The 13,707-nt window shown below is 40.1% G+C and overlaps 1 protein-coding gene across 4 annotated transcripts in view; it reads left to right on the forward strand.

Annotated features, from left to right (window-relative positions):
* DISC1 (DISC1 scaffold protein) overlaps positions 1-13,707 on the forward strand; it is a 191,135-nt gene that overhangs the window by 18,136 nt on the left and 159,292 nt on the right. For all 4 annotated transcript variants that reach the window (XM_077782108.1, XM_077782110.1, XM_077782111.1 and 1 more), the window contains exons 2-3: positions 471-1,456; positions 4,873-4,942. In XM_077782108.1, coding sequence (XP_077638234.1) covers positions 471-1,456; positions 4,873-4,942 — 1,056 coding nt within the window. The remainder of the gene's footprint in view (positions 1-470; positions 1,457-4,872; positions 4,943-13,707) is intronic.

Raw genomic sequence — 13,707 nt, forward strand, 5'->3', positions numbered from 1 at the left:
AAAATTTTTTATGGGTATGAACACAAGAAACTGAACAAAATCTCTTTGTGATCATGGTTCTCATATTTCGGATGCAGATTCAATCCTATCTTAGATGTGCTTGTAAGTCTGAAATCAGTTTGCATCAGAGAAACTTAAACCAGGTTTCTGCTTCAGCATGCTGTTAAGCAAGTTGAGAACAGAAAAGCAGAGTGATATTGTGAATAGGGAAGATGTGATAACATTGTACTCAGGTTTGTGTCCTGATGGAGGAGCTTGTTAATGAATTCACTTAAAAACAGGTGCAAACCCTTTAGAAGGTGAATGAATGCACACAGTGTTCTTTATCTGCAGTGTGGTCATTGTCTGTGTTTTGTTGAAATGGAAAACAATACGCTGCTTGAAATTTCAGAAACAGCTATTTTCAGATGCCACAGTATGTTGAGCTGGAAAACTGCAGAAACACTTACTGACTTTTTCTCCCTTCCCAGATGATCAGCAGCAGTCAATGCCGGCGGGCTCTCTTCGTAAGAAGAAGCTGGCAAAAAGGCCTGGCTACATGAGGCCAGAAGCTCAGCGGCAGCTCGAGTTCCAGCCCCGGGGTGCCGGCGCGGGGCTCAGCCCAGCACAGCTCCAGCACGGCGGGCAGCACTGGGGAGGCGCTGAGGACTCTGCTCTGCACAGACAGCGCCAAAATGACTTGGAATTCCTGCGCTGGAGTGCACCGAGTGGTGCTGTGGTTCCTGCTAATGGGGCGACAGCCTTGGCCACTACTGGGAACACTCCAGGATGCTGTGAAAATCTTTCTTGTTGCAATAATCCACAATCAGGTAGCACAGGGATAGGGGTCTGCCCTGCTGCCACAACAGGCAAAGGAGATGCTTTTACTGTGTGCTGTACATGGCAGAAAAGCCACAGTACCAAAGTGAGCAAGCCTCCAAACATGTATGCTTTGAATCAGACAGAAGTGAATAACAACTGTGACTGTCAAAACAGAGATGGTATTTCTCATTCTGCTGGTGCACAGGATAGCTTTAATTCAAGTTTCAGCTTCATACAGCTCTCCCTGAACTCAGCCTCTGGAGTAAATGATGTGGAAAGCAAATCTATTGAGGAAACTGAGATCGTTCTGCATCCCAAAACCACAGGCAATCTGCAGAAGCCAGAAGAAATGGCACAAACTCATGAGCACTTGGGAGATTTGTGTTGCTCCTCCAGTTCTGGTGAAGATTTGCAGCATGAACATGAGAGCCCAATAAATGATAAATTACAGGACTGTGAGACTGTCTCTCTCTTGGATATAGACACAACATTTTCATATTCTACAGATTCCTCGGATGCAGCATCTGCTGGCTCCTCTGTCACCTCAGGCTATGAAAGTAGCTTTACTGTCAGTGACCATAACTGGGGTACTTTGATGAAAAAATATGAACCAGTGCTACAGGATTGCTTGCTTGGCAACCGCAGTACATTAAAGGTCAGTAATCTCACTTTGTTTTTGAATACCTTTTCCTTAAAACATTTCATTTGTAGTGCCAAAATCAAAGTTTATGTAGGAGTTCAGATACTACTGGCTTTTGTGGCCTTTGTTCAGAGTTTTACAGTAGACCTCTGCATGACAGAAATGAGATAACAGGTTTTGTTTGGTTCTTAAAAAATAGGTAATGTTGTTGCAGTACCCTGTTCTATGTTCTACTGAAACTTTAATCCTCTGATTTCTAACATCGCACATCAGTTTCTGACTTCAGTAAGTACCATTTCTTTTCGCAGGTGGTTGTTTTGTCTGCAGTTTGGGTTATACATAGTATTAAATTAGGTGGTAAGAATTCTTTTTCTGAAGTATCATGATTTAACAACACTCAGCTTTTTAACTGGAGATGTTTAAGTTGAGCCAAAGATTTCTAAGAATTAGGCAACTTTGTGAAAGTAGTGTGTAATCTAATAGGTGCTCTCCCCATATGAAGAAAATGGGGTCAAGTCCGTCTCTATCTTCAGCTGGGAACTGAACATTTTTTTCTTTTCCCCTTCCACCCCAGAGGAGTAGTGGGCTGGTGAGTCAGGAGTCTTTTTGCATATATTTATGTTCCCACATTCATACCTACAATGTATACAGGCAGTGTCATTCACTGTGCTCTTTATAGGAGAGGGGTGGGGAAACTTTAAGAAGGGTCAGCTGTGTTACGTTTTTATGATGGTAGGGTGGGCATTTGGAGCTTACCTGATCAAAGGAGGCAAGTATTGGCTTTATTGTGCACACGGGAAACAGCAATCCAGAGATTAACATGTACACAGTAGATTGAACTAATGTGTTCAAGGTGCACTGCATGGGTAGTGATTTTGTGGTTTGTTGGGTTTTTTTTTTTTTTGTTTTTTTTTTTTGAGGTGTTTGGGTTATTTTTTGGTGTGGGTTTTTTTTTTTTTAATTGCTTCACTAGTGCTCAAGTTTCTTGATTGCCTTTCAAATACTCAGATCTTTGTAACTTCTCAGCTCAGACACATACCTGGTGAGATGTGCTGTATTGTCTTTAGGCCTAATGAAACAACCTGCTCTGGGGAGACTTTGCACAAACCTCCTGTCTGGATAAGGCAGAAGGCTGATAAACATTTATTCTTTCTTTGCTTGATGACATCTGACCTGGGCTTGCACTGCTCTGTAATACTTTATTTTCATAGATGATGTGTGTAGAACTCAAACTAGGTTCTCTTATTTACAGACTTCACACACATTTACATGGAGCAGTTTCTTTGGTTTCATGCCTAGAATTGCAATGTGCCCATAGTCTGAGATGGTTTGGGAAATTAATTCACTGCAAATTTGGGAATGCATAACACAATCAAAATAGGAAATTATTTTTCTTTCTTTGCAGTATTGCTTATTTGATAGGCACAAAAGAAACATTGCTATCTTTAATTTCTGTATTCATTAATACATTGAATAGAGAACTGGGGATTTGTGCCCTCAGATGTCTTTGTCCTTGGTTAGCCAGTCTTGTATGCTGAATTTGAAGCACCTTCCTATTGTAATGATAATGAGTAGAGTCTCAAAGTTTTCAGAAAGGAACAAAGGCAACGGTAGTCAAGAAAAGGAGACAGTACCAAAGTTGTTAAAATGATGCTTTCTCTGTACTTAAAAAGTGATCTTCATCTGGTCCACATCTGGGACGTTCCACTCTGAAGCACAAGCAGGCCTTTGATGAGTTGAGCTCCGAATGTCTCCCCAGCCTGCAAACAGAAAGCACTTTACAGTGCAGCAGCAGTCAGGTGTGCTTGGGCTGTGGTACCCAAGCAGACTTTAAATGACCTGCCACTGTAGGGCATGATGGAATAAACACTGCCAGCAGTAATGTACTCTCAGTATAGGTGGTTGTTTTACATCACATATATGATAAAAGTGTCACTTGGATCATTCCTACTTGTTATTGTATAGAGTTATTTAGAACTCTATAAAAATCAGGCATAAAACACAGAAAATAATTTATGGTGAGGTTTCAGAGCTCCTCCCTTCAGTACCATTCACATTCCTCACTAGCCTCACATTAAAAAAGATTGGAAAAAAAACTAAAATAATGTAAAGTACAGAAGAAATGGGTATGTATGCAGTGTTTTGTTTGTTTTTCTTCTGGGGCATCCTGTAGCAAACATTTTTGGATACTCTCCTAACTTCATTTTTATAGTTTGTTTCTTACCAGTCTACTTTCACATACCATATTTAGAGAGAAATCCTGAATTTAAAGGTTTGTGTGTTGATTGTCTAATTAATGTGTTGATATGTAGTCTCGATAACTGAGTGTTTCTATGGAGCTGTTGACTGGCTGTACCTGTTTTTCTGTATGCAACTTAGAGTTTAAATATGATGAGCTTCAGGGAGAAGGGAAAGCTTTAAGATTTCTTAAGATGTCTAAAGCACTTTCAGGCTTTAGACTTCGAGAATATACACTGCTTCTTTCTCCAGACTCACCTTTTCCAGGGCTGATAGTGGTTTGTTTGGTACAGGTCATGCATAAATTTAATAATAACAACATTCCAGCCTTGTAACTGCAGCTGTGTTAGACTGTAGCTGTTGTGGCAGTGAGGAGGGGACTAAACCTAGCAATTTATTTTAACAGCAAAAACTTGTAAAGGCCTTACAAATTTTTAGTAAATTTAGAACTTTGGTCTCAACTCTTGATGTTAACAAAGAGAAGCATTAACTTTTGAAATAAAACTTTATTATGGTAAGTTTCTTTTGGAATGTGAGAGGGTGTTTTGTATGTGATTTGGATATTCTTGATGTTCTGCTTTTTTCCTCATATAGCATTTGCATTGTAAAAATACAAATATCAACAGTATGTAGATGAGCCTAAACTATGTTTTAAGAAAACTTTTTGGCTGCATATTAACACTCTTTTCTGACCCATAACATCAGTATACCTATTCTAAAGTACTCATACTGCATTTCTGTTTACCAAATAAAATGTGGTTTGCATATGGGAATTTTATATTTGTTCTCTGCAGAACTCAGGTAAAAATTGTCAAAATGAGTTTGGGAACACAGTATTGAGTACAGTGTGATCAGAAGTAGATATCATGCTGACAGAATCCTCTAATAATTGTATTTTAGTTTATTGAAAGGGTGAAAAAATCCTATGATCACACAATCTCCTTTGCTTTTTGAGAAATATAATTTGTTATTCTCTGTGTGTGTTTGGACTAAATCCAGGCTTGGCTCAAGTAGCTGCAGTTCAGCTGGCTCCCAGATAGGTCTGTCTACTTGACAAATACTGGGCTTAACTATAAAAATTTGGCCATTGTAGTGATGTAGTAATCCATTAAATTTATATTGTGTTGAAGTTAATAATCTTATGTATTTTTAAATGCAGCTTATTCTTAACTAACTTTTTTTTCTTTGTACAGTTAAAATCCTTGATCTTACGGCTTCAGAGGCTTCAGGAAAAAGCAATAGAGGAAGATGACTATGATAGAGGTGAGAATTGCTCCTCCCTACTCCCTACTGGATCATGCTGCCTTTTTTTTTTTTTTTTTTTTCCTTCTGCCTCTATTAGTTTTATTTTATATTTCCTACATAGCAGTGGAAAACTGGTTCAATGAACTGTATTGTTTGTTTTGTGATATGGCAGGAAACAAATTAAAGTAGGTCAGCAGGTAGCAACAGTTTTTATTTTCTTGAGCCACATCACCATGTGGGAAGGTAGAAATCCAAACAGCCACCATCTGGATCAGCTGTTTTGAAGCAGCATGATTGAAAAGAATGCAGAAATGAGTGGAAGCTTCAAAAGGAGAAAAGACAGGCACTGGCTGCTGACAGAGTGAGATTTGCTGCTTGCCACATTTAGTCATGACACTACAACAGGGCTCACAGAAATAAGGTCAGTAGCTATTACAGAAGTGACTGATACTGTCCTGTGGGATTAAGTTGATGTCCACAGAGTTCAGTCAAAATTAGATGGAGAATATGGTGGTGATACAACTGCTGATAAATATCTATCTTTGAATAATCCTTTTTCTTTCAAATGCCTTGGCCCTTCTGATAAGTTTTGTATGTGTGCACATTAGTAATGAGAACATCTATTAACACTTATTGGGTTTCTTATTGTTTCCTGTTGTGGTAGTCTGTGTTCAGGTACTCGTATTTTGATAATCTTGAGGTTCTAAGGTAAATTCTTCCTGCTAGATCTATGTTCACTTGGAAGAATCTGCAAGCATTTTGGTGGAATCTGCATGGTTACTTCAGAGAATAAGTGTGGAAAAAGACAGCTCCTTTCTTCCCACTTTATTACTCTCAGCTTTTAGGAATTGGGCAGTGGTCAGACTTGTAGTTTGCCTCTCCAAATGAACGTGTGATGCTTTGCAGTTGTACCATGACTCTGTTTTCCTGCCCCCAAAGATGTCCCCAGGATGAAAATCTAGTGTCTGGGGGTAGGTGTGTAGCACTTCTGCAAGAGTGGTTCTGTTGGCCTCTAAAGGCCAGCCTGTGTGTAGAAGAATCTGCTACTGCCACAAGTCATTCTTTTAGTGTGACATCTCCTAACAGGGAAAACCTTTAGGTGTGTTAAAATCTGAGAATGTTGTAGATATTTATGGGTTTAATCTCTGTCAAAGAGACATTATTAATGTGTGTGCTTTACATGTGTAACACTCATAACTCTTCTTTTTTAAGTGCCTGTGGGTTGAGCTCACAGTTGGAGACTTCCCAACAGCTGTGTGCTCGGTGTGCCTGGTTACAGCAGATTCCAGCTGGGATTCTCTAGGCAGTCAGCCAGTCTGACAGCAGTGTTTCAGTGTGTCAGGTGTGACATCTCCATGTGATGCCATATAGTTGTTGACCACAGGGAATGATGATGACTTGTGTTGAGTCTCGCACAGAAAGCTCTTGTGTAGTTTTCCTGGGCACTAGTCTTGTATCCTTAAAACAGGAACAGTTGTCTGTTGTCCATCACTTCCTCCTTTTACCCTTTTCAGTTCCACCCTAGTTATCAAGCAGGGTTAGCACACCTTGTTAGCACAGAGGGTGGTTTGCAGAATGCTGCATTAATTCTCCTCAGATAAATGGTCTGGCTGAAATGTTATTTCACCAGGTGTTATAGGCGCAGAGAGAAAAAGTGATAAGGAGAATCTACAGGTGGGATTGCTATTTTCTGTGCTAAGTCTGGCATAAACAGGCAGAAAACATTTGTTCTGGTGTGGGACTGGATACTGAGGTGCTTGAGAGACTTTGAGTTCTTCCATCCCTTTGAAAAACTAGACACGGTTGTTCTCAGAAAATGACATGCTTCATGCATGCATTCAACCAGGCATTCTGAATTTTATCAATTCCTAGCTTTTGAGTCCTTGACCTGTTTTCTGTCGTACTGGTCTTTGTTCCATTTCTGATATTTCTGATATAACTATCAACTGTGTTTTTTTTTTTTTTTTTTTTAAGATAAGACTTGCATGGAGAAGGTGCAGTGCTGCAAGGAGAAATCAGATCTGTGACCTTCCTTCCTCACCTTGCAGTGGCAAAGCTTTCCACCTTTGCTTTTAGAGCTATGTTGCTGCTCCTGGTGGAGAACAAAGTCTTCCCTGATGTGAAGTTTGAGAGCTTGTTAAATAGCTTACAGATTGGCCCAGTACCAATTTCTGTTCAAGTGAAATCTGTAATTAGCCTTCTTTAAAGGGATGTTATTGCCAAATATTGCTAAATGTGCAGAGCCATGATTGGGGCATAAATGGTGATGTGTTATCAGGGAGTGGGAGAATGAACCTGGTGCTTGGGGAAGGCTGAGGACATTTTAACTGTAATGCTAGAGAGAAAATTACTGATCCTGTGATTTGGGGACTCTCTGAGTATAGAGTGAGTCATCTGCTAAGAGCAGAACTATTTTGAATCAGAGATGATGATAGTGTAGTGTGTGGGGCCAACACAGGTCTTGGTCATTTGGAAACACTGCAGGAGAAGGATGGACCTGGTGTGATGAGAATAGCTGTCAAATGCCCTGGACATGGATGAGTGAATAGAGGGGAGGGAGAGCAGGTGGTGGAAGGTATGTGGGGCTAGACTCCCAAGGGAAAAGTTAAATTGCTAATAAATACATTATCATGTGCTTTGGTGCTAGAGTCTTCTATCTGCTATCTGCTATCTACTGCTTTGGTGCTAGAGTCTTCTCTCCAGCTTCAGCCATAGTCAAGATCTTAACTCCAGAGATTTTCTGACTCCAGCTCTTTAAGAGTCATCTAGTCTTGAGGGAATGCCTCTTGGTGGAAGGGAGATATGTTAGCACTTAAAACTCCTCTAAGTGCTCAGAACTGTTTTTTGCTGTCTGACACTGCAAACGTCACAGTTTAAGGAAAGACAAGCATCAGAGGTTTTACATTGCTGTTTTCCTGCTCTACAGAGCTTTTTGGAAGCTCCTGTAGTTAAAGGCAATAATTGAAACTGAATTATAAGTAAAGTAGTGTCCCTACAGGGAGGGAAAGGGGATGCATCATGTTTTCAGTTGTGGCAACAAGACTAGGAAATGACAGAAATGAAGGCAAGCTTATCCCCTTACAAAGCCATGGACAAATACCTTGTTGCAAACAGCTTGGTAATAAGGATAAATTTGTTTTTACCTTGCAGAAACACAGGAGAAAGGCATGCTGCTTGAGCTGTTAGAGAATGTGGTGTCTTCCAGATTAATGTTAATGCTTTAGCATTTATTTCCTGAATGAGGGAAGATTTTTTTAAGAGCAGCCACAACCCTCCATTGTTGTTTAAGAGACAAGGGAATGCCTGTTTAGGTCTTCAGCTTGTTTCTTCCTAGTTTTTCCTTTCTTTAAGTGAATCTATTTGCTTTGTCTTCCTCCTCCCCTTGAGCTTGAGAAGTACACAGCAGAAATGACCCTTGCTATTGCTTGGTTACGTGTGCTGTGCCTTCTGAAAGACCTGCCTTGGCATGGTGAGGGTGTTGGTGTAGAGGAGCTTCAATCAGGCATTCAAATAAGAACATATTTTCCTACGCTTTTTGGCAGTGCTGAGTGTGTAGGGTGGGGGACGTGTTTGTTCCAAGAGGATTGGGGGCTGCTCGGGGTGGAGGCCACCCCTGTGTCCCCCATTGGTGCTCGTTTTCTAGAGGTCACAGTGCTGTGAAACCTGCAGGGTGTTCTCTCTTCATGATGTAGCTGTCATGGGTTGTTTCAAATGCAGATATTCCTCGGCTGTGAAATGGTTGTGTGAAATGCATATTCAGTGAGACAAATATCCTCAGTCGCAGTAAAATTTTAAAGAGGAACCCTTGGGATGTTATGTGTTTTATTGCTCTTGCTGTTTTTAGGTGCTGAAATATTGGGAAATAAATGATTTTTTTTTTCTGTATTTACTTGTGGTCTCCTCTTGATGGCCACATTACTGTATGTTTTCAAAGCAGGTACTGTACCATGGGAATATAAGCATTTTGCCTTGCATAGCATATAGGAAAAATTGGTCTGTTCTCTAAGGATCACTTGGAGTGTTGTCATGGCTCATTATTCATGATGGAGCTTGACAGCTCCAAGGTTAAACACACTGCTGAATATAGGAGGAAAAAAAAAAAAGACTGTGTATTTTGTGTCTGTGGGAGTTGTGCTTGCAGCCGGAGCAAGTGCATTTTGCTCAGTACAAATCTATTGCCCAAACACTTGAAAACCTTTTTCCTGTTCTTTGCTGCTTGAGCTTTTCAGCCTTGCCTCGTGCAAGAGGCAAGTGGATTGGTAACTGTCAGGACTGAATCTTGCTGCTGAACTCCACTACTGGCTCACATGCCATATTGTTACTGAGTGAAAAGTTTCTGCAGAACTAGTGATTCTTTTAAATTATGATAATTATTTTTAAATAATTTTTTTGTTTGTAGCTGCATTGCTTGCAACTGTTTGGGAATGCTGATTCCCCCATGCAATTCAGAGTTAGGGTTCTTCAGTGAAGGTCATTGAGCAGATCAGAGCAACTCCTCATCAGTGTAACATGACAGAAAAAACACATCAACGTTTATGCCTGTAGTGGCAAAAACTGTCCTATCTCAGCAATAAGGAGTCATGCTGTAGATGCATTTAACATAATGTAAGCCTTCAGTTATTTTAGGTGAGCTCTCAAAGGATGAGCTGTGTGAATTGGTGAACTGCCATGGACTTGTGCACTGTGTGCTCTGCAGAAAAATAGTATTTGCATGTTTGTTTTTTGCTCTTTGTGTTCTTTAAGACCTCTTCATATCAATTGCCTTTTCCATATCCAGGAATCTGCAGGGCATCAAGGACACCCTATGGTGTGTGTAGGAGTTTGAGTCATTTTGCACATTTTCCCTTAATCACAACAATAGGAAGGGAAAGGAAAGACTTTGTAGCTGTTAGTTTCCTGTAGGTTTACACTATAAGAGGTGCTGTTGCTCACTTGAACCAACTATTTGTACTGCAGAGAGAGTAAATGAGGGAGAATCATGTTCAGTAATGCTTGGGTTGAAAATGTTAAGTAGCACTCAGAGGAGGGCCTTTGCCACTTCTTACACTGGTACTTGCAAATACTAAATTTTGCAAAAGCTCTGAACACCTGGCCAGATGCGTAGCTGTTTGGTCTTTACAGGTTTCTTTTTCTAGTTTAAACTGGAGCAGAATTTTTCCCTATTTGAAGTACTATTTCTAATCATAGCCCTTAAACATTTAAACTAATTTGATATTCAAGAGGGTGGGTGGTATGTTGTTCTTTTTGTTGTCTTTTTTGTTTGTTTGTTTTTTAATTTTTTTTCCTTGGAAGAGCTGTTTGTAGATGAGGATTGGATAGAATCCCTGCTTTACTGTGCTTCTATTATTTTGAGCTAAACTTCTTGCTTGACAGATGGCTGCTATAACAGGACACAGAAACGAAGACAACTTGGCTTCTTCCTGAGGAAGGACAGGGAATTTGAGAGAAGCTGTATCTGGAAATAACTCTTGAAGAACACATTAGTTTGGACTGGACTTATTTCAGTGTGGCATGTACCTTTGGAAGTTGAATCTTCAAACCCAGCTGTATGGTTAGTGAAGCTCTCTAGCTGAGGTTGCTGACTAAATAAAAAGTGGTGAATGCTGGAGGAGCAGAGCTGCTGTGACACAGGAGACTTTCAGCAAGCTTGTAACTTGCAGTTGCAGGCCACTGGCTTGTCAATGGTTTTGGGGTGGATGGAACAAATAGAGCTTTCTGTTGTGCCATGCTGTCAGAGCCTTGTTTCATCACAAGCTTGTAGAAGCTTCCTGACATCTGTGGGTCTAGGTTTCATTTTCCATTTTTATAACTTTCCTGTAAAGCTATTAAGAGGATGGGGGGGAAAAGAGCTTGTATAAATTCTCAAACCTAAATCTTTGTTACATGGATCTTGTTTATCTTGTCTTGCTCTGGTCAATTCGAATAACCTCCCCAGAAGAGTTTGGAAGGTTAAGGATAGTAAATGCTTATGTGAAGTATACATTATACTTAATTTACCTTGCAACAAAACAGAGTCTTGCACCTCTACCATCTTGTCTGTGTTCCTCTAAGATAGCAGACTCAAATGAAAAATAGAAGTCTTTTTGCACATACCCATTTTTTGTTTGGTGCTAGTTGAAACTGTGGACCAAAATGCTGTTGTTCATCTTGGCTTCTGTCCACAAGCAGCAGTAACATTACTGATTATTATTATGCAATCTGTATTAGGCCTATCAAAATGCTATTGTTTCCTTTGGTTTTATTTAATTGCAAAACTGATCAGGAGTCACAATTTAAAGGTATGAATTTCCTTATCTTGCTGTCAGGTAGACAACTGGAAAAACTTTTTTTTAATACAAAAATAGTAGTGACCAATGCTTATGAGAGGGAGGCCTGCTATGCATTTCTGGGTACTTTGACTTCTTGTTTTTAGTCATTACATGAGAAACATATGCATCTTCGGTAGGTTCTTGAAATTCTTTTGTTGTGAATCCTTATTTTAGACCAGTTGTTCTGTTTCACATCAATAAGCATCTTGGAGGTAGAACCAGCTCTTGCTGGTCTAGATATGCTCCTCATTGAAAATGCAGTTGTTTTCTCTATCTCTAATTCCTTAGCCGATATTGTAGCAGAAACTGCTGTAGACATGCAGTATCGTACTTAAACTGTGCAGCCTGAATATTTTTAGAAAGTGGTAGTATTTTATGGGATTCTGCTGTGCTCTTGTATTTTAATCTTGGCCAGAGAGAAGAGGTTCAGCTACATCTTGTGTTTCTGGAAGCTGCTTGACGAGAGGGAAATTGCTGAAGTTTTGGCATACAGAGTGCTTGGAAGCTTTCTCTGCTCCTGCCCATCTGCTGTCTAAAACTGACACTGCCGGCCACCCTCCCAGGGCAGTCGGGCTCTGCTTCTCAGCCCATGATGCAGCCAAGCTGTTCCCAGACAGCCTGGCCAGTCTTTCACAAACAAACAAGCAATGACAAAAATATGAACAAAATAAGCAATTATGGGTAATTTAAGATCTTACTTGCTGAATTGCTGTTTCAAGCATTGGGTTCTGATGTGTGTAATGGGGAGAAGTGTTGATGTGCTATCTGGACAGTACCCACTGAGTGAATGACATGGCTCTCCTGATACCCAGCCAGCCCATCTGCTTTGCACTTGAAAACAAATTTTATATTCAGGACAGACTTATCTGTCCCTAGCTCTTTAGAAATATTAGCTCCAGATAAGAAAACTATGTTTCATTTGCAATACGACCACTGGAGACAGCATGGCTATTAATTCAACCAGCAACTGTAAATTGATTTTGTTGCCCTTGTCGTACACTTTGGATATGAAAATTCTAAGGGAAGGTGGACACCTGCTCTTTTCAATTGTTATCTGCTTAATAAATGACTGAACGTGGGCAGGAATTTCTAGATGTCATGATAATGCAATTTCTTTGTGAATTTGGATTAAAAGGATGCTGAATGAACGTGTGACTACTGTTTGAAAGCAAACATGAAAATTTTAAGAGTGTGATTCTTCTGTGGGGAAATGATAATGCTCTTTGCTGATTCTTGAATGGTGTCTGGTCAAATTCCTTAACAGGATATTTTTATTGGAGATCTCTACAGCCCTTCCATTGCTTTCCAAACTCCCCTGCAAAGCGGGATTGCCTCAAGTCAATAAACTTCTGCTTTATCTTCATATTTCCCTCCTCTCCTCCGTGTCCACCTGTTTAGGCCAAACTGTCCATGCCGGGGTATGCTCACAGTTCTGCAGATGTGTCTGTGCTCTCTGATGCTTCACTGCCCTGCCTTTGGCATATGCAAGCTTCTGTCTGTTTCTTTCTAATTATTAGCCTATAGAAGGTAAAAAGTACGGTGTTTCATGGAGATTTTAGTGCTCTTAGTACAGTGATAAGTTTGTGACAGTAAGCATTAATGAGAACAGCCAAGTGGGGAAATTTCAAATTCCTAGCAGTCTTATACAATAGCATGTGTTGGAAAAAGACAGTGAGGCCATAGGAGATGCTAACTGTGGGAGCATCCAAACTGATATCAGGTAATGTGAGTATTAAACTTGCTTAGCAGTTTAATTTAACCAGTCAGGATTCCTGTGACGGGGACATCTTTGTGCTTGCTGAAATTTTTTTAAAGTGTGAAAAAAGTAGATGAAATTAATAAGTTGAATTGGTTCGATGTTTGGTTCGATGTTTGGCAAAGTTGGAAACAAAGCAAGGTGAGGTGCTGTGATTCAGGAGGCATAGTTCCAAGACGATGTTGGAACCACACACAAATAAAGATGCACAGGCTTTTTTGCTTAGAGCACGGCAGAGTGTACTATTGATCTCACTTATTGTGGGTGTTCATTTGTGTGTGCCTCTGGCACTGGCTTGTGCCCCATATGCTTCCCTGCTAATTACTCCCTGGAGAAATAACATCTTGGAGAAAAGGCTTTAACCCTGGAGTTGCTAGAAGCTCTCCAGAGGCCATTCAGCTTTTTGAGAAACTCAGGGGAAGTATAGAACAAAACACATTTGGGTTTATATGTGCTGTTGCCTTGCACCAGTGTCAGGGAGTGTGTTAAATATTGAAGCATTTGGGATATTGGTCTCAAGAATAAGACCTGCTTAGAAATGAGTGGGTTTTTATCCGATTAATTTTTTTCATGATGTACTGTACTTAAAATGTTTATATGCTGTCCTTATATCCAACCCTATACTAAGAATAGGCTGTTCTGAGATCAGGAATTGCAATAGCTACATTTCAGATTCAGCTTCTGCCTCTTGCCTGAAGAAACTTTCAAGGGTCATGGTG

The sequence above is a fragment of the Lonchura striata genome, chromosome 3 (genome assembly GCF_046129695.1).
Source record: "Lonchura striata isolate bLonStr1 chromosome 3, bLonStr1.mat, whole genome shotgun sequence".
Lineage (NCBI taxonomy): Eukaryota > Metazoa > Chordata > Aves > Passeriformes > Estrildidae > Lonchura > Lonchura striata.